This window comes from Spea bombifrons, chromosome 5 (assembly GCF_027358695.1).
Source record: "Spea bombifrons isolate aSpeBom1 chromosome 5, aSpeBom1.2.pri, whole genome shotgun sequence".
NCBI lineage: Eukaryota > Metazoa > Chordata > Amphibia > Anura > Pelobatidae > Spea > Spea bombifrons.
In genome coordinates this window covers 38,099,869-38,121,716 of record NC_071091.1, presented here as the reverse complement: position 1 = coordinate 38,121,716, position 21,848 = coordinate 38,099,869, and the positions used below count along the sequence as shown (strand labels likewise).

General features: G+C 38.9%; 1 protein-coding gene across 1 annotated transcript in view; it reads left to right on the top strand.

The window, feature by feature from the left end:
- BBS9 (Bardet-Biedl syndrome 9) overlaps window positions 1-21,848 on the top strand; it is a 220,222-nt gene that overhangs the window by 78,077 nt on the left and 120,297 nt on the right. The window contains exons 10-14 of the mRNA XM_053468017.1: window positions 5,741-5,922; window positions 11,469-11,545; window positions 13,462-13,515; window positions 19,984-20,086; window positions 21,065-21,169. Coding sequence (XP_053323992.1) covers window positions 5,741-5,922; window positions 11,469-11,545; window positions 13,462-13,515; window positions 19,984-20,086; window positions 21,065-21,169 — 521 coding nt within the window. The remainder of the gene's footprint in view (window positions 1-5,740; window positions 5,923-11,468; window positions 11,546-13,461; window positions 13,516-19,983; window positions 20,087-21,064; window positions 21,170-21,848) is intronic.

Here is a 21,848-nt window from a genome sequence, read left to right as displayed (position 1 = left end):
AGATAGATAAATCAAATAGTAGTATAGTGGTCAACCTGCCCACCAAGGGTTAAACAATATACAGGAAGAACAACAAAGGTATATATAAAAAATATATAAACATACACCTACCACTAGGATGACTGTGCCTGGCCAGGCTGGCACCAAAAGGCCACAAGCAGAACACATGTTCTTTTTGGTTTTACAGATGTTTATAGACAAACAAAGTCAGATGTGTGTCACACATATACCTACACCCATGAACCATAACATTATGACCACTGACAGGTGAAGTGAATAGCACTGCTAATCTTTTTATCATGGCACCTGTCAGTGGGTAGGATATATTAAGCAGCAAGTGAACATGAAAATGGGGGCGAACATAAGTATCTGAGCGACTGGGCCAGAGCATCTCTAAAACTGCAGCTTTTGTGGGGTGTTCCCAGTCTGCAGTGGTCAGTACCTATCAAACGTGGTTTACTGAAGGAAAAGTGATGAACCGGCGACAGGGTCGTTGGCGGTCAAGGCTCATTATGCATGTGGGGGGTGAACGCTGGCCCATGTGGTCAAATCCTGTACTCAAATTGCTGAAAACATTAATGCTGGTTCTGATAGCAAGGTTACCTGAGGAACACATGGCGCTAGAATGCATCTCCTCCATGTTTGTTTTGGCACATCTAAAAATGCAGTTTGCCTCCCTAAGCTTAGCATTATACTTGCTCCCATCTTCCTCATTTTGAGTTTTTCATAAAAGCTAGCTTATTTTCCTTCATGTGATGCCCTGTTGTCTTTAACAAAATACAATCTCTACAAATACAAGAGCTTTTGTGTGCTTTTACAAAATATATATTTGAGTGTGTGATCTATGGAGCAGTAACATAATCAAGGCCAATGAAGCTCAGTCATTGGTATACCTGGGAACTGTCAAGATTTGAGCTTGAGTCTAGGCTAATTGTCTGAATGCATGGGCTCAGGCCAACTCTTTTATATGTTGCACTAATTTTGTGATAACTGTGCTTCCCAAATGTTACTGTTTTCATTGGTATATCCAGGGCGGGCCCAAGACATAATGCCGCCTGGGGCGAAGTTTAAAATGCCCCCCCCGCCAGGGGTCATTATCTACCCTTCCTCTCCCTCCCTATTATCTACTCGTCCTCTCCCTCCCTATTATCTACCCTTTCGCACCCACGCACGGGGGAACAGAGCATTGGCCCACCCTGCTCTCCAATTGCTCTGCCACATGGACCCATATTAATGATCTGCATAGCACCTGTACCCAAATACCAAACTAAGCATCTCCCTGGGGTTTACAGCATCACAGTATGTTTACCCTTGTATACGGATGTCAAACATCCATACGTGGACAGCTGTAGATTTTTGGGAGTTTTACAACTTCTACTCCATGTACCCTTTGGATTTTTTTTTTGATTTTGCTGTGGGTAGTTTCTTGCCAAGTTTTCCTGCTATATTTCATTAGTTAACATTATGTCCTAGTTTTTGAGGGGACTACTGGTTTATACTGTACCTTTGAAGGCAATACTGTATGTTAAACCTTGATCTTAAACATCCCTCAAAGACCACTAAAGTCTACTTTGTGTATAGGTCTTTTTTTTTTTTACATAATAGGGTTATTCCTAATTCTTGGAATGTTGTTTGTTCTTAAGAGCCACTGATATATAACTCTGAGTGTTGACTAACTCCTTAAACAAACATGGCCTTTTAAACTAAAGTTTGACCATAGTATTTACCCCCAGAAAACAATGTTCAACATTTTGTGTTGCTAGCCTCTTACCCTCGCTAACATTGCATTTTTAGACACTGCTGTCATAAATACTTAGATTGTTATTACTGATAACACTGTGAATACAAGCCAACAAAAAGGATTATCACCCTATTGTTTTGTGAGCTTTTCAGTTGGCAATCCATGTACTGTATTTTATTCTATTACTCTGCATTCTTTTTTCTGAGCCTAAAGCTCTTAACGTGTTTAATGATTTTGAGTTACAAGCTATAATTCCACTTTATCTGATTTCATAGTAAGCACCACTGGTGATAATCTTTACACAATTCTTTGGGATTCACTATTGTTTGAAAAAACATACAAGTGATATAAACCCTAGCTAATCTTTAAATTTTGCAGTGTGAGCCATGAGCAATAAGTAGACGGTCATTGTCCTTAAACTGGCACTTCAAAAGCTTCTTCTGCCATACTGTGGGAAGTAATGGAACCTGTAATAGAGAGCAGTGGTTGGCTTCTCAAATAAAATTGTTTTTTATGCTGTTTACCCTCTGTAAAATGCAAACATATTTCTTGCTCTTGCTGGAATAATGAGGCCAGACAAACTGAGAGATCATGGAAATAAACTCAAAAAAACACCCACCACTTTCAGATAAACACAGTTGAATACAGGTAAGAGTACTTATATAAATATGGGAATTTACAGTATGTTGGGATGATAATTTAACCTAATGTAATATTTCTAGCGTACGTGCCTGTTATTAAAGTGATGTTCACATTCTTTTTCTTCTTCTTTTGACTTTACTTTCTACATTTTTTTTATTCTCTTGACTTCTTACTTTCTTCTGAATCTCTTCTAATCACTCTGCCTCCCTCTTTCACTTTTTTCTTTTCACTCTTCTTTTCTCTCTCTTCTATATTTTCCATTATTGCTTTCCTCTCTCTTCCTCCCCCCTCAAACATCTTCTATCATTCGCTCGATCCGCTGGCATAACTACAGGGGTCTAACCCCTTCTTCCTGGCTGTTGAGGTTGGGGTCCCTGGGCAATTTTTGCACCAAGGCCCCGTGGTTTCTAGTTAAGCCCCTGCCTCAATCCCTTTTCTGTTTGGCCCAATTTATAAACAGCACTGTGCAGCTAACCCTCCCCTACTCTTGCACACAACTCTACACTTCAGGAACTGACTCTGCAGCCCACCCCACACAACATGATCTGGCAGCTCCTCCCTGCACACATCACAATATGACATGTCTACTGTCACTGCACACAAAGTAATTTGTCTGGTCCTCCCTGCACACAACAAAATCTTTCAGTGGATAATGTGAAGTGTCTGTAATACAGAGATGGTCCTATCATAATGCACTTCTTTTTAATCCCCACCTAACGTGACTGACAGTTCCCATAGTGACAAGGCTATATATGGTGTAAAATAAAATACTTTTTCAAAATATTTTAATTTTATGACTACATATAACAGAATCTCATTATATAATTTCAAGTATAGTATTCAAGATTGTGACTCTGCATGTACCCATGTTTCTCATGGATAATGTGGAGGCTTAGTGATCAATAACAAGACAGCCTGGGTTTAATTAAAGGTTAGGGTAACTAAAATAAAGTTTTGTAATTCCTTTGTATTCAGTGAACCATCTTTGCATCTGTGACTTCTACAGAATTGTTGTTACATCTACCTTGAACCCATGCAAGCTGCCGTGGCGCGCTGGCGACGCTCCTTCTCCTCTGTACGTGCCAGCGTGGCACACCCGCGACACCCGCTGACACTGGTTAATAGTCTAGTGTACATCACGACGACGCTATTCGCGTGCGTCAGTCGCGATTATGTCATAGTGCACTCATTGGACGTTTGCCGTTGTTTTCCCGCCCCTGGCCCTATTTAAACCTGCCTTTTTCGTTTATGGTTGCCCGTTCAAAGAGTCACTTTGTCTTTGTGCTCTGGGCTCCTGTGTATTGTGTTTCTTTATTCTTGACCTCTGTGTACCGGCCTTTGGCTATTGTTCTTTTGACTTGGATCATGACCTCAGCTTATCCTGACTATGGTTTCCTGCCTCTGGCCCTGAACTGCTTTGTTTGCATCGCACTATCCTATTTGCTCCTGCTACCTCATGAGTCCGCTACCGTCTCTGCATCGTGGGTTCATCCCCCGGTAATATCCAGGGTCCCGCATAACAATGTGGTTCCTTCCAGTTTACACTGGTGACTTGCTCATGAAGAATCGGGTTATGTCTTTCCACTCAAAGTTTTTATTTTATGTTACAGTTAATTTCTGCTTTAGTCTATTAACTGTTTATTTTATAAGCATCATTAAGGCATTGTGGTCTTTCTAATAGGTAGTAGTGGTAGAAGGTTAGTGTAGAATACTACAGTACTCTAAGCAAGTGAAAATCAGCCTTCCATTAACTTCAGTGTCTGCATGTGATCGGAAGTGAAAGCAGAAAAAGAGGTGTGGTTGCTCAACCGCCGCAAGAATAAAAACTAAGGATATTGAGTTCAGAGAAAGAAAAGTATTTGTAATTTGGAACTTTATAGTGCCCAGTTTGATTTTTCTGTTGTAACTAAACAGAAAAACTCTGTTTTTTGCAACAACCTTCATTTAGTAATGTGTTGCAGGCCGCATTCTCTGAATGCCAGACAGGATAAAATGTTTAGCAGAGCTCTGAAGTGCAGATGTACATTTCAGGCACACTGTACATTAAACTGCTTGAGATAAGATATTAAGATATAAACTTGGAAAAGTGTGCATTTTCCACAATGGTTTTCTCAGGTACTGTTTCGTTTCTGGAAATTAGAAAAAATATGGCAGTATAAAGTCCTAATTTAGGTTTAGTAGGAATGGTTTGTACTCTGCGACAGGAACATAGTTGTTACTAGACTCGTGCATTCGTATTCGGGCGAACATGAAAACTAACACTCCGCCTGGGGAAACCATTGGTCTCCCCGCTCCTAGAGTGGAGAGACCAATGGTCTCCCCAGACAGAGTTTCACTGTCAGGAGTAACACTATTGGCCGTTCGTAGAGACCTTTAACTCTTGGAGCAAGGAGACCAACGGTCTCCCCAGGCAGAGTTTCGCGGTCAGGAGTTAAAGGTCTGTATGAGTGACTCTATTGGTCGCCAGCAGGAAGCTCCTCTGTCAGAGATTCGCTCATATGGACCTTTAACTCTTGGAGCCAAGTTCCATGTCAGGAGTTAAAGGTCTGTAAGAACGACTCTATTGGTCATTCGTACGGACCTTTAACTCTTGGAGCAGGGAGACCATTGGTCTCTCCAGGCAGAGTTTCGCCGTCAGGAGTTAAAGGTCGGTACGAGCGACACACACAATATGCTTTAACGCAATAACTAGGTGGTTTCAAATTACCAATAAATTGGTCTAATCAGGTAACGTGAGTCTTTACCAGACAAAGGCAAAACTTAATAAAATAAATAATATTTATTATTAACAAAAAAATAGTCACAGTGCATACAAAATCAGATAATAAACAGATTATTAACACCAAACAGATACAATAAAAAGGAGACATTAACAAAAAAACTAACTAATCACTTGCTGGGTAAAGTAACAGTTTTTCTGTTACTTTACATGTCAGGGTGTTGTTTGATACTTGTACTTATTGCTCTATAATGTGCAAAAAACAAAAACATTGGGTATTTCTAGCAAAAGTCCCTTTTTTTCTCAAATTTTTATTTTATACTTTGTTTTGTATGATATGATACAACCAATAAGGGTATCTTAAGAAAGCCTTTCTTGTCCTGAAAAAAAATATAACTTTTCTTGGTACAGTAAATGAGAAAGAAGAAAATTACAGCTAAACACAAGCACCTCAGAAACAGCCATTGTCACAAGGGGTACAAAAAATAAAGTGAGCCATTGTCTTTAACCCCTCCAACTATAATATGAACATGCATTTCCCTTGTTTGTCCCCAAAGTAACAAACATCACTGCAGTTCCCCATTTATTATCTTTTGTGTGTTTCATTTATTTATTGTGTGTTTTGTTTTCTTATACAGGGATCTAAAAGGAGTGATTGTCACTCTGAGTGGCAGTGGCCAGTTACAGTGCTCCTACCTTGGTACAGATCCTTCTCTTTTCCAGGCCCCTAAAGTAGAGTCCAGGGATATCAACTATGAAGAATTGGATGTAGAAATGAAAGAACTTCAGAGAATTATTAAAGAGTCCTCAAAAACACAAGGTATTATGAATCCCTGGATAATTTTTTTTTGTTAGGATGAAATTAAAACATACTATTAAAAAACTGAGGGAGAGGATAACAACTCTTTGTGTACCACTTCCAAAATGCTGAGCGAACACATCTGAGTATACATGATCAAAGGTTATATCCCCTGTTTATTTTGTTGGAATGCAGTGTTCTTAAAGCTTCATATTTGGTTTTCAGATTCAACTCTCATTTAAGAATGATTAATTTAATAAAATAATATGTAAAATTATATATGTTCTTTTCAAACTAGTGCCAGAAATGCGTTTGTCTTTAACTCTTCACAATATTATCGTTTTTTGATGAGTATATATTAAATCAAACATCCCCACTGTACAAAAAAGTACATTTTAGGTTCTAACCCATAATATTTGTCGGTTCACTAAGTCACATTTTTAACAGACGAGTGTTGTGGGATATATGCATTGGTTTTCTGTGTGCTTATACTTATATACCAAAATAAATGTTGTTTATTAGAAAGTTGCACAACCACTGCTAAATGTTAGAGATCACTAAATGTACTGGTGCTACTTTGGTCCTTTGTATGTATTTTCATTTACCATAATATGTTTTAATGTCTTTAATGCCTAAATAAGGCATGTATAACCATAGGCATAACAACTCCGTAAGAGCTCACGCAGTGAGGGTTGCTTTCTGTTGGGGTACCTGAAATGCAGTGAACTAGTTATTCTAATGCTCCTGGTACTTCCTACCAGGGCATAACTGCTAGGCAACTAAAGAATGACTGCCTGGTTAGCTAACACTTTGGATGCAAACTGTGCAGGCAATCACATCTGCATAGATAAGCAAAATAAAAACGCATATATCTCTTCTCGCAGCACCTTCTATTGAGCAAGCCACTAGTGAAAGCCTCCAAAACTAGCTATGGCATTGATTATTCTGCATCCTAAAGATATTTTGGTGCTTTTTGTCCACTGACCAGTTTGTTGTGTAGTCAACACAGATACCTATGAAAATGGGTACAGACTGATCTCCGCTTACGATGATTAGTCGCTGACGGTTTTAGGTACATTATTACACAAAAACATTTATGGGGCTTAATATGCTTAAATATTTGCCTCTAAAATGTAAATTACCTGGCATAATCAACATTGCATGTATGCGTTTATACAGTGATTAACCATGAGTGTTTTAAAGTAAAAATATTGTCGATGAAATACCATGTTAATAAGCAAAGCAGTATGCAGATTACGTCAAGTGAAAGCCTGCCAGTTCCATAAACACATTTTTAATTTAGCTATGTTGGACAAAGTACATGAAATAGATGCTAATTACCTTTCTAACTATGCTTTTCCAACAGTGTTACCCAGGCCAAGTACTTTACAAGGCAATCACAACATAAAATTATACTGACTTAAAAATGCCAAACATCTACTCAAATAGTTCATTAAATCAATGAGTGCTGTGATCTTCCTTGCATGATGCTCAGCAGGCTCGTCTGACTTCTAAAGAGATCGATATGTGAGCCAGTTTTTCCCTGCCTAGTTTTGAGAAACAATTTGTGCTATTTTGTGCTGAAATTTAAACTGAAGATCGATAAGAGTTGTTTAGACCACCTGCCCTGCAAGTTTCAGAAAACTCTGGAATAGACGGGTACTAGAACTCTCATGGTCCTTAAGGTTCTTTAGTCTTTTACTTAACCATTAATTGTCAAGACTTCAATTAGGAATAAATCCTTTTTTTTAAAACAAAGTAAGGTCACCTTATGTTGAGGAGAGGTATTGTTCCCGGTACCTTTGTGTTTTTTTGAGCATGATAAAAGGCTTATTTATACTTGGTGAACAATGTCGCAATAATAAACACTGGGATGTCTGAAAATAATGCTTGCGTTTTTTCCACAGAGAATATGGATCAACTGCTTAGGATACAGTTAACCTAAGAAGGTTTCACTAATGGCTCCCTTGCCTGTTGACAGTCACAATGAGAAGGAGGGAGCCTTTGGTTATTTAATTAGCAAACTTTGTAAGATCTCACCTTTTGTGAGGACATATCCCAATATCTCAAATATTGAGAGGGACCTTTTTGGGGATGTGCTCAAATGAATTGCTGGGGAGCAGAGCTTTGCCAAAACCTTTTATGAGATTTTGTCTTATTGATTTGTTTTTTATGTAAAAGCAAGACAGAAGTAAGACAATTGTGCTTCATTTTAGGTTGTTCATTCACACACTCTAGTGACTTTAAGGGTCGTAGAACACCGTAATATACTCATACCTAGCAAACATTCTACACTCTTAAGAAAGTGGGACAAGTACTTTTGTCTGTTGTAACTGACAGAACAGGACCCCCCAATTCTGAATTGAGATTTTTACTTTAAGTGCATTATTTTACATTTATTAACATTAAACTGCAACTACCAGATGCTCGACCAATATTTTAATTTACTAAATTGACTTGCCATTTGGCTTGTTCCACCAGAAATGTCTATCCTGTTGCAGACCTTTGTATGATCTTTAAAAACACATGGATCACAATGCTAATCCTTGAGGTACCCCACTGGTAACATAACCTTCCTTTTAACTAAAACGTTATATCTCCTATCACTTAGCCATTGCCTTATGCATTCAACTGTTATGTTAAAACACTTTAATTTATAAGTCTTCTAAGAGTTGCAGTGTCAAATACCTTAATGGAATCTAGATAGGTGATAGCCTGTTTGTCCCTGGCCTATTATTTTAGTTACACAGTAAAAAAAATAGAGTTAGTGTGACACTATCTCCCTGTAGTAGATATATTTAACAAGGTTTTCTTATATTAGATGTATCCCACCAGGCCAAATAATTTGTCTGTTTTTTCATTTGAGAGTTCAAGTAGAACTTCTTCATCTTTAAACACACTTGTTTCTCGTTTTTAAATGAGGTGTCTTCTCTTTCCTGTTCTCTCGTTTGAATGTTTATGAAAATGTTATACTCATTTGTGTAGGGCCTTTTTCACCTTTTGTATCTGTGTCTATATTGTTGTATGACACACCACTTGTTATGTCCTGTTTACAGACTGTAGAGCACTGTGGAATACGATGGAGCTATATAAATTAGTAAATAAGAATAACATCAAAAAAGGCACTTCATCTCTGCAAATTTGTTTTTAGGATGGACACTACTGTTTTGGAACCTAGAATGTATACTCATTCTCCATTCCTGGTGTCCCGCTTTTTAAAGAGTGTAGAACGTTTGCTTGGTATGAGTATGTAACAATGTTCTACAGCCCTTAAAAGTCACTGTAGTGTATGTATGAACAGCCTAAACTGTGTCTATAAACCAAACAGCATAAATGAAACACAATTGTCTTTCTTCTCTCTTACATTTACATAAAAATCAATAGGACAAAGTGTCATAAAAGGTTTTGGCAAAGCTCTGCTTTGAGCACATCCCCAAAACAAAAAGGTCTATCTTCCCTGTGAAAAACTTCCCTGTGAAAAACTTCCCTGTGATAAAGCATTGGGAAAAGCAAGCAGAGTGCTGAGTTTGATAGCTAGAGAATTAATAGCAGAAAGAGAGAGAGAGGTGGTTCTGCTGCTTTACAGATCTCTGGCCAGACCTTACCTAGAGTATTGTACGTTCTGAAGACCCTTTTCTCCAGAAGGATGTTGACAAGGATGTTTTAAGTATTTAAAACCTTGCCATGGACACTGGCCCTTGTGCGGACACTTTGACTATCTCTGAGTTTGACAGAGTACAGGTGGTTGATAAATGGAACGGCCTCCCATCAGAAGTGTTAGAACCAAATACAGCGAGGGAATCTAAACATGGATAGGATAGGCATAAATCTTGAGCCTAAGATGAGATAGAAGACTGATTAACATCTGCGTCTAGATCAGGAATAATGGGCAGATTAGGTGGGCCGATTATTCTTATCTGCCATCAAATTCTATGTTTCTATTATTATTATTTATTGTTTTATATAGCGCCATCAAATTCCGTAGCGCTTCTATGAGTGTCTGCTTCTCTGGAGTAACGTAATCTAGAGTTCATGTTGTCTATTTCAGATAATCTAGAGTTACCAAGCATGGAATTGTTTGCTATTCAGTGTACTTTGTCCCCGATATACCGTATTTGCTCGATTATAAGACGACCCCCCCAAATCTGAATATTAATTTAGAAAAAAAAGAAAAGGCCTGAATATAAGACGACCCTATAGGAAAAAAGTTTTACCAGTAAATGTTAATTCATGTAAACTATGTAAACTATTTTTTTAAATAAAAGCTATGATTGAGAAAAATATTTTGTTTTTATTTCATTTATTTTCCAACCTGCCCCCCAGTTATGCACATCTGCCCCCAGGCTTGCCACTCTGCCCCAGAAATGCCTTATACCCCCTAAATGCCACTGTGCCCCCTGATATGCCTTTTAACACTCTATATGCCACCGTGCCCCATGATATGCCTTTTGACCCAATATGTGCCACTCTGCCTCCAGAAATGCCTTATACCCCTATATGCCACTCTGGCATTTAGGGGGTTAAAAGGCATATTATGGAGCAGAGTGGCATATAGGGAGGTATAAGACATTTCAGGAGGCAGAGTGGTGTATAGAGGGTTAAAAGGCATTTCTGGAGGCAGAGTGGCATTAAGGGGGTTAAAAGGCATTTCATAGAGCACTCTGCCTACAGAAATGCCTTATGCCCCCATTTAACCCCCCCCCCAAACTTACCGGTGCTTCTGATTCCCCAGTGTGTTGTCCGGGCAGCAGGTAGACGTCTACGTGATTCGCGTAGACAACTTCCGCTGCAGCCAGAAGGAGGTGCGGTTAGCAGCGGGGGTTCCCCTTCTCACTGACAGCAGGGGAAGGTCTGCGTGCATCGCATAGACGTCTACACGCTGCCCCGGTTACACACCTGGGAGTCCGAAGCACCGGTAAGTTGGGGGGCATAAGACAGGAGGATCCAGGTCCCCTGCAGCGCTGCGGGGGATCTAGATCTTAGTCTATTTGAGGTCTGATTATAAGACGACCCCCATTAGAAGACGAGGGGTCTTTTTCAGAGCATTTGCTCTGAAAAAAACCTCGTCTTATAATCAAGCAAATACGGTATATATTGCTTTGCTCTCAATTAACAGTAAATTCCCAAACTGTTACTTTTCAACACCTGTAAAAGGACAATAAGGATTTTCAAGTGAAAATTAGGGTTTATAGAAGGACACCAGGGTTTTACCTTCCAAGTTCTTGGCATTAGCATATGCGATACCATGCATTTCTCCACCGACATACAACGCCTTGCTAAAGTAACCCCCTTGGCATTTGCTAGAGTTGAAAAGTTGGTAAGATATAGGGCTGGTCATTGACCAAATATGTCCCATGAATTGTACCACTCTCGGATACCTCAGGCAGTATTGTCTTACTCCTGGCATTAAACCAGCCCCAGTGCGATAAAATATTTAATCTGATCTGAAATCATCTTCAACTCAATATTTAGCCTATGAAACCCCAACACATGTCTACTGAAATTATAGTTATGCTTACATCTTTGTATATTAATATCTGAAATGTTCCTGTCTTTTCTTGCAACAGATATTTTGCCCAGGTTTGATAAGGAAGATGATTTGACCTTAGTGGCAACTGTTTCCTCTGAGCTTGATTCTGTATCTGTAAGTATTTTTATCCTTGTAGTTTGAACTATGTAATAATCATTTCAGGATGAAGCTTGTGAATATAAATATATATATATATATATGTGTGTGTGTGTGTATATATATATATAATGTGTGTGTGTGTGTATATAAATGTGTATATATATGTATATATATGTCCTGATGAAAGTCAGCAATGACTGAAACGTCGACTTGACTTTCAATAAAGAGAAGTTGTTAACTTAAAGACCTGGAGTGCTGGCCATCCTTTGAGAGTGCTTTATATATATATATATATATATATATATAATGTAAAAGGGTGAAGCCGTATTAGTCCAGTAGATACGATGTCAAAAAATAGAGTATTGCAGAGTATGCGGTGATACCTTTTTTATTGGACTAACATAATATTAAAAAGACAAGCTTTCGAGAGTTATCCTCCCTTCATCAGGTCTGAAGCAATACTAATCAACATGATAGAGGTTACAACTTAAAACGAGTGATGGTATAAGAGAAGGGGGGTGGTAGAGTGGGGTGTCGTAAATAATAGGTCTGGAGGTGAGAAATGCAGAGAGGTAGAGAGATAACCCAGGGACAGAACAAATAAACTTAGGGAAACCAATAACGACAGTAAAACATCAAAGATAACAGCAATTAGACATTGGATGACTAGATGAAGTTCATATGAAGTTCTGGTAGTGTGTAAGGAAACCAGAATCCACATTAAGTCCCTCTTTTATGGTGTTAAAATGTGTAATCGTTTTCATCTCAAATGTTTTTCTTTCCTGAGAGTCTCTGAAATTTCCTTTGAGTACTTTAATTTTTAGGTTTTGGATGGAGTGATTGTTCTGTGTGAAATGATGTCCTACCGGGGTGCAATATTTGTCTTCCTCATGGTTTTTGATGGAGCTTCGGTGCAGGTTCATTCTAAGGTGCAGCTTAAGCCCAGTTTCTCCAATGTAGCACCCTTTGTCACATGCAGAGCATTGTATCATGTACACCATGTTTGCCGATGTACATGAGTAAGAGTCTTTGATGCTGTATGTTTTGTTGTTGTGACTGGCTGTGTTACTGTCACATATTTGTTGGCAAAGTTTGCAGCGGGATTTGTTGCATGGTACAGTGCCATTCTGTGTATGCTCCTGTTCCGGGGCCAGTTTGCTGCGCACTAATCTTTTCCTCAGGTTTGGTGGTTGTTTGAATGCCAGTATTGGGGGCTGAGGGAATATTTTTTTCAGTATGGGGTCTCAGAATACTATACCGTATTTGCTCGATTTATAAGACAAGGTTTTTTTCAGATCCTGCAGGGGACCTGGATCCTCCTGTCTTATGCCCCCATTTAACACCCCCCCCCAAACTTACCAGTGCGTCTGACTTCTATGATGTTTCTAACACACAGTGCTTGTGCTAAAGTTGCTTCCAGAGGCATGAGTGATGTGATGTAAACAAAAAAATAAAGCACTTAGCTGACACAGTACTTGCAGCCTTGCTGTACGATTTTCATTCTTGCCACTGATTGGCTTTCTTGAAGCTATCAATCAGTAGTAGGGATGTGCTCCCACTTAAATCAATAGGAAGACATTACACATCACATGCAGGGAAATACTTGGGCCGAACGCATCTCCTAAAGGGCATTTAGCTAGGGGAATCGGAAAAGGGGTACATGCTTTTGGGAGCATTTTGCAGAATACCCCATGCATTTGAAAAAAGAGTGCATATCATAGCTGGAGTTTTACTTTAATCTGTGGATGGTGGAGCTGTGTTTAGTCTCAAATTCTGGTATCTAGGTATTCGTGCATTACACTCCAAAAAATTCGGTAGTTTATTTTGCCCACCCGCAGATTTGCCTGTTAGGTCTCGGCTTTCTGTATTTGAATGTATTGAAAATAACATGAACATGACCTATTGTATTTGTTTTTTGCTTTTATTAACAGCAATCATTTGACAGTGAAGTGGAGTCAGAAAACATCCCGTCTTTAACTGTAAAGGTATGTATATTTTTATACATTTATTGTGTATGTGAATTGTATACTCGTGCCATACAGATGTACGTTAAGTAGTTCAGTGGAATAATTGCAAAACGCCTTCATGGTTGGTCTACATCATCAGGCCGGATAAAACAGTAAGGTTTATGGTATGGGGAATTCCAGGTCAGTCAATTCCTCCACAACAAACTCATCCAACCATGTCTTTTGGATCTTGCTTTGTGCATTGGGGCATTGTCCCAAAATGTCTTGGTATTAAGATTTCCCTTCCCTCGAAGTGTGGCCTTGTAAGCAAGTCAGGTAGGAGCCCAGTTACAAGTGATATCAGAGGCTCAGTTTGTAACCCACAATGCATTATTACCAGAAGGAAGGTACAGACCGGCAAAATGAAACACAACAGGCTGAATCTTAATATCAGATGGTCTGTATTATAGAAGCTGGCGCGCCAGGTAAGTACAGGCTCTAGAGCCGACCAAACAGGGAACAGACACAAAGGTAGATGTACAGCACAATAGCCCCCTAGTCGGGAACAAGATAGCACTAGGATGCTGTAGCTGAACTGATGGGACCCAGTCTCTGGAACACGACAGAAAGCCCTCAGGCAGGGCATTGCACACACAGCTGGAAGCCCTCAGGCAGGGCACTGGACACAGCTGGAAGCCCTCAGGCAGGGCACTGGACACATGGCTGGAAGCCCTCAGGCAGGGCACTGGACACATGGCTGGAAGCCCTCAGACAGGGCACTGGACACATGGCTGGAAGCCCTCAGACAGGGCACTGGACACATGGCTGGAAGCCCTCAGACAGGGCACTGGGCACACGGCAGGGCACATGACTGGGAGTCCTCAGGCAGGGCAGACTTAGGCAGGCAGGCCGGGTCAGAACCAGAGGGCCAATATTAAGTGCGGAATCCAGGAGGAGAGTCAGATGAAGCCGGGTCAACACGGGCAGTAACAGGAACCAAGGAACGAAGTCAGAGGCAGGCCGGGTCAAAACGGATTAAACCAAATCAGACCGCTGCTAGCAGGCCAGGCAGAATGCAGATACATCTCAATGCAAAGCCCGGAATGGTAGAATAAGCAGGGATTTATGGGGAGGGTTGCACCCAGGTTAGCATATGCAGCTGGTCAGGTCATTAGCATGTGGACTAGTGATGGTATGAAAGGTGAAGGCTGAAATGGATATGACACCCATAAATAAATACAGAGTCCAGGCTAACAGGGTGGAATCCAGACAGGCCCACACAATTAAAAAAGCCCCATACCATTATCCCTCCTCCACCCAACATTACAGTTGGCACAAAGCAGTCAGGCGGGTAACGTTCTCCTGGCATCCGCCATACCCAGACTCAACCATCAGACTGCCAAACAGGTCAGCGACCTCTTGAAAAAGGAGAACCGAAACGGCGTAGGGGAAGTGGAGGTTAATATGGGTAAGCATTACAGCACTTTTAGGACGTCTTTTTGATCATTTGGATTACCTAGATATTCATTGCATACGTTATAAGTCCTTCACATGTTTACTGAATCAATGGGTGCACTCCATAGTGAGTAATAGGCAATAATATTTGAATGACTAAGCACTTTATGATTCATTTACTGTTTACATGCACCTGTGACACTTTATGTATATACAACCATAGCACCTCCATATGCTCTGATTAGTTTCTTAGAAACCTCTGTTGTATAAATTATGAAATACTATATATGTTTTTATATTTAAAAAATTAATTTGTTTGTACAATAAAATAATATATTTTTATAAGGGCTTGTGTAGAACTCTTTTCATACAAGATATATATGCCAAACAGAAAAGCATGATTAGTCACTCCACTGCTTTAGAGCGGCAGCGCTTGTCATTGTACTTGCTGACATGAGGCTTGCATGCAGTTGCTCGGCCATGGAAACCCATTCCATGAAGCTTCCGCTTCACAGTTTTTCTGTTGAATTCATGGCTGAATTGCTACTGTTCATAAATGCTTCCACTTTTCAATAATACCACTTACAGTTGACTGTGGCATATCTAGCAGGGATGAAATTTCATGAAATCACTGAGCTCTTCAGAATAATGCATTTTTTTCACAAATGTTTGTAAATGCAGACTGCATGGCAAGGTGTTTGATCTTATACATCCGTGGCAATGAGTCAGATTGAAACACCTGAATTCAATAATTAAGAGGTGTCTCCCAATACTTTTGTCCATATAGTATATGTATGTTTATTGTGTTAGAGTGGCTTTATGAATGTATGCATTAGTATCTGGTATCAGGGACAGCTACACAAAATATTAGGTATAACACAACCTCTCACAAGCAATAATCAAATATGACTTCTGTAGTTGGAAAATGCTAAGCTACCAATAGCTATTCAGGTTTAAAAGAACCAACATAAAAAGGTGAATTCTTGTGTAAATAAAGATGTATGTGTCAACCGAAGATCAAACACAAATGAAGTTCAAATAATTGCTTCAGACTACTTAAGTATGTGCCTCCTGCACACACTTTAATAATAGAAAACTTACAAAAAGTTAAATTTTTACAGAAGTATCCAAATATCAATCTGGATGTCTGGAGATATTGTCAGAAACCTGGCCTACGTGTTTTGTGAGGCAAGATCACTTCATCAAGGGGTATGTGTTAGTGAAGAGCTGCCCCTGACCAACATCATAACCTCAATATCTTCCAATACCTAACCTCAATCATTATACCCAACAACCATATTCATACCTCCATCATCATATTCATCCCTACCTTCATTTCCATCCCCTACCATTATCACCCCATACTGTACCACAAACATCCCCCTCCATATTCAAACTCCCTAATGTAACTTCTCATGACCCTCATCGTAATATCCTTCACTTGGCATGCCTCCAATTATGTTCATATAACCTTCAACAATACTTTTCATACAGTTTATGAAACCACATTACTAGGGGCGTAACTAGAAACCACAGGGCCCTGGCATGAAAATTGACCCCCCCAACTTTACATATAACATGTCCTACAGTGCAATGTTTGTCATCAAACAGTTGAGTACCACATTTGCCCCCCAACAGCTTGCTTGTGCCATCTTTGCCCCCAAAGAGCTTGTCTGTGCCATCTTTTCCCCATCTTGTTTGTAACCTCAACCAGCTTCCCAGAGTCATCTTTGTGCCCAAAACATGTTGTCAGTGCCCCCAAATTGTCTTTGCCACCAAACAACTTTTCTGTGCCCCCAAACAGCCTGCCTGCCATTTTTGTTAAAGTGTTCGTCAGTCCCCCTAAACACTTACACATCCATTCTCTCACACAAGTACACTTATACATTCATGTTAACACACACTTACACATACATTCATACATACTTCCTTCCTTACCCTCCCACTCACTCACTAGCTCACTCCCTTCCTCCCTCTGGCATCCCCATACCCCATCCATAGCTTTCTCTCTGGCGCTCTCACAGACAGACAGATATGAGGTCAGATCCGGTGCAGCGCTGTCAGAAGTGACCCCACAGAAGTGAGGCTGCTCGCTTTTATACGTATTCCCATGACTGTGGCCGCCAATGCAACTGCAGGGACAAAATCTATTTTACTGCTGCAGTTTTATTGGTGGCTGTGGCAAGGGCACACGTATAATTAGATGGTCGCCCTCAAGACTTGTCCTGCCCAGTCCTGCCCTGATTTTATGATAGTACCCTCTTTTTGGAGTGTATTTTTTGTTTTTGTGCTCTCTCAAATACTGTGCTTTATGTATCAGAATCTGCCATCTTCAAATAGGCAAATGAAAAATCAATGCAACTATCGAAGCAACATTTTTAATAATTTATCATTAATTACAGGGTGTTTCAGGGAGCATTTCTATAGTCCATGTTTCCTATTTTTTTTTCTCTTCTATATTTGGAAGTCATGCATGAGATGATATGAGGAATTACAGTACTTCTTATTTAACAGACTCATTTAGGAGATGTTGGGAAGAGGCTGAAATGTCAACATTCTAGTGTTGGATATATTTCTTAAAATATGGGACAGTGGAGTGAGTGGTTCACTGCATATCTTAATGACTCACTCTATTGAATTCCAGTTGGACTTGGTGGTGGGTCTATTCACGGATTATTCCTTAGACAAAGACTTTTTTTTTCTTCCTTTCGCATTCCCTCTCCTCTTTTTTCTTTTGTCTTTCCCTCCATCACTGGGGCCACTGGAGAGGCCTGCCAGCCAGCCTCCTCCCTATTGACTAGGGGTCCTGACTTTGTAAATGACTACCCCCAGCAGGATGTCATCTCATCACTTGCTGAGGGGATTATCCCTGGCAGACAGCCAGGATCTGCAACCAGGGAGTTACCACCATTGTTTTACTTTAATATCAGAGTGATATGAGGGTCTTGTGTAGATGTTTTTGTAGCTTTGTTTTCCTCCTGTGAAAATAATAATATGTTTAAAAAATTGTTTCACTGAGGCTTGGAAAAAAGAATCATAACTGTTCCAGAAATTATGACATAACTTTTGCAATTTATGCTTACACAAAGAACCAGCCTTTTATATCAATATGCGTTTTTTGGGGGGATTTGTGTTGTTGATTTTTTTTAATCTACATTCAGATTCCAATTGTGATCAGAGGAAAGAATAGTATGTGTTATCTGTTTTTTTTTATGTACCATTACATAGTATAGGGGTCCTTTACCTCCTTAAAAGTTTAATGTTTCTAGCTCTTCTGCATAAAATCAACATTGTGTCTTGTCTAAGAAATCTAAACAGTGTTTATTTTACACATGACAACATGACATTTAGTAGTGAGTCCATCTTTATAAGTAAGATGATTACCCTGATAACATGCTAAAATAGAGTTACACTAGCCCTATTAGGAGGACTTTTTTTTTTGATAGAAGTGGAATTTGGATTTAGTTCAGTTCTTCATCACCAATTAAAAATTGTACCTTGATCATAATATCTGGGAACCTTAAGTCAAAATGGCTGTATTCTTCTTAAAAAAAAAAAAAAAGCATTCACAGCATTCTGTATTCTGCAGGTATGACCACAAATATTCTCATTCTGATACACGGAAAAATGATATAAGCTTATAAACATAGTTCTATTAGATTACTATTATTAAAATCAGCAGATAAAGAAAAATTAGTTTACATGAGCTTTATATGAAACAATATATCCAGAAACATATTCAAGGGAAGTATATTTAAAAAGAGGGGAATGTTAGGACTAAAGGGTCAGATGCTTAGATGTAATGTAAGGAAGTTTTACTTCACTGAGAAGGTGGTGGATACAGCGTCCTCCACTAATATTGGCACCCTTGATAAATATGAGCAAAGAAGGCTGTGAAAAATTATCTTTATCGTTTAACCTTTTCTTGAAAAATACACAAAAATACTCTGCTCTCATGGATATCAAACAATTGCAAACACAACAGGTTTATAAAAAAAAAAATTGCTAAATATATGTGTGGCGCATATAATGGCACCCTTTTAATCAAGACTTTGTGCTACCTCCTGTTGCCAAGATGAGGTTGGAAAATACATGGAAAGGGATTTGAGACCATTCCTCCATACAGAATCTCTCCAGATCCTTCAAATTTTGCAGTCAACTCTGAAGGACTCTGAAGGATTTTGTGGTCAGTAAACCATTTTTGTGTGGATTTTGATGTATGTTTTGGATTATTGTCATACAACCACGGCCCATCTTTCTGGCAGAGGCAGTGAGGTGTTCATTTAATATCTGTTGATATTTGATAGCATCCATGATTCTAACAAAATGTCCAGGTCCTTTGGCAGAATAAATAGCCCCAAAACATTAAAGAGCCACCACCATATTTAACTGTGGGCATAAGGTACTTTTCCATATGACTACCTCTCTGTGCGCAGAACCCACACGTGGTGTGTTATCTGACAATGGAGCCTGATCCAATTTTAAGTTCCAGCAGTGTTTGGCAAACTGAAGACGGTTGAGTTTGTTTTTGGATGAGATTAGAGGCTTTTTCTTGAAACCCTTCCAAACAACTTGTGGTGATGTAGGTGATTGTAGTTTTGGAGAATTTCTGACCCCAAAACGCATCTAACTTCTGCAATCCTCCAGCTGTGATCCTTTGATTTTATGGCCACTCAAACCATCCTCTTCACAGTGCGTTAAGATAATATAGACACAGATCCTCTTCCTGGTTGATAACCATAACATTTTGATTTGACTGGAACTTCTTAATTATTGCTCTGACTGTGGAAATGGGCATTTTCAATGCTTTTGCTGTTTTCCTATAGCCACTTTATACAATACTATAGGTTTGTGTTTTCACAGACTTTTGATAATAATGGAAACTGCAATGACATGTTTATTTTTCCGTTAAAGAAAACATTTTGGGTTGGGAAAGGTGTCCTTCAAGCATGCAAACGTAACAGGATTTTACAAATAAAACCTTTGCAGAGTGTTAAGTGTACTTGATTTTATATTTAATTTACTGAAATAGTTCTCTTTTTTTTCTTACAGTTCTGTGTAGGGACCAGGTTAAATGTACAGAAATCTGTGCTGTCCATTAGCATCCCACCTCCGTTAGCTGTTACTCAAGACAAGTTCATTTTTGATTCATTAGGTAAGTCTGCAGTCTGTTTTAATGCCATGTTTTATACACAAAATTCCTAGGAAAGGTAGTTTGTAGATGTCATTGATATCTTTTATTGGTTCCTGCATATTTCTAGAGTAACATGTAGAGTCACATAAGAATACAAGACCTCGGTAGTGTGTTTATATATGAAGAATGAATCTTTGAGTTTTGAAAGCTTATGAGATTACATCTTACTTTATGAAAATGTTTGCAAATGTCATTAAAATTTACTGAGCAGGTTGGCGCTTTAGTATTACCAAACTGTGTTTAACCTGTCCCAGCATTCGTTTGGAGATATGAAAGAGAACGCGTAGCAGAAGTCCCGAGATGCGCAAAAGAATTACTACCACAAAGTTTGACAAAGGCTGGTGGTAGAATTAGTGCTTGGAAATAGTTAAAATACTAGCATTTGAAATACCCTGGGGTGTCTAGTTTTCAAACATATATGGTTTGATGGCCACCTTCAAAGATGTCCCAAATAGGACATGGGGCAGTATGGCCATATTTGAAAAAAATGTGCTACTTGTACTTATTGCCCTATAACATGCAAGAAAAACCATAAAACCATTAAGTTTCTAAACTCAAGACAAATATTATAATCTATTTAGTAGTTTTTTTTTTAATTAGCTTTTGTAAATGAGTGAAAGCATTTTCAAATAAGTCACAAAAAGTCCTTTTTCTTAATTATTCACCATATTTTATACTTTTTTTTATAGTAAGTTATGTGATACAATCAAACTAATGTTATCGAAAGGAAGCTCTTCTTGTCCAAAAAAAAGAAAACAATATATAACTTGTGTGGGTACAGTAAATGAGAGAAAAAATTACAGCTAAACACGAGCACCGCAGAAATGTTAAAACCATGTTCATGAAGGGTACAGAAAATAAAATCAGCTATTGTCACAAAGGGGTTAAAAGCATACATATTTGGAGTGTTTATGCTGAAATGGTTATTATGGTTTTCAGAGGCAGGGATAACAAAGACAGCAAGTATTTCTGTGTTCCTGAAGGGAAACTGTCCACCCGCTGATCTTGAAGGAAGTGCTGTGATTTCATATAGTATGCCTACAGGTAAGCAACAATTCTGTGTACTGTGTAGACAACTATGAATATGATTGTGTGATTTCCTGTGTTCATATAAGCATTTATTGTGGAGGTTGAATATCCCTTTAATAATACGTAAAATATGCATATAACCAAGTTTGGATTACAGTAGGGGTACTGCTAATTGTGAAGGCTTAAATTTTAATGCTCAGTAATTTCAGTGAAATTCTCCATGTGTTTAAGTGTACCACACTTTGCTGGTAGAATCACACAAAATGCTGGGACTCACTTACTATGTTAATTTTATTTTGCACCCAAATAGGGGATTTCTACAACATGTCTGCACATGTGTGATATTATGCTGACGCTTATGTGGTCGTAATGTGGGGCTTATAAATCCAAGGTACCAAAATAGCGTAGAAAAGGGTAGTTATATAATAGAATATTTAGCTCATCAGTGGTTAGTCATAGAAGCCGTTATTGGCAGAAACAAAGCGTCCACCTGAACATAAGGAAGCCTTAGACCCACATGGACCATGGAGGTTTGCCCCATTGTGTTTATGATCATATTTACAATATAAAATCTCTGGGTGGTAAATGTACTGTCCCACAGGCCTAGATATCTTATTCTGTAGTAGCTGTTTTTGATACATGAATGTTTGTTTAGTGTTAACAATCTTCACCGCAATATGTATTAGTGAATTAA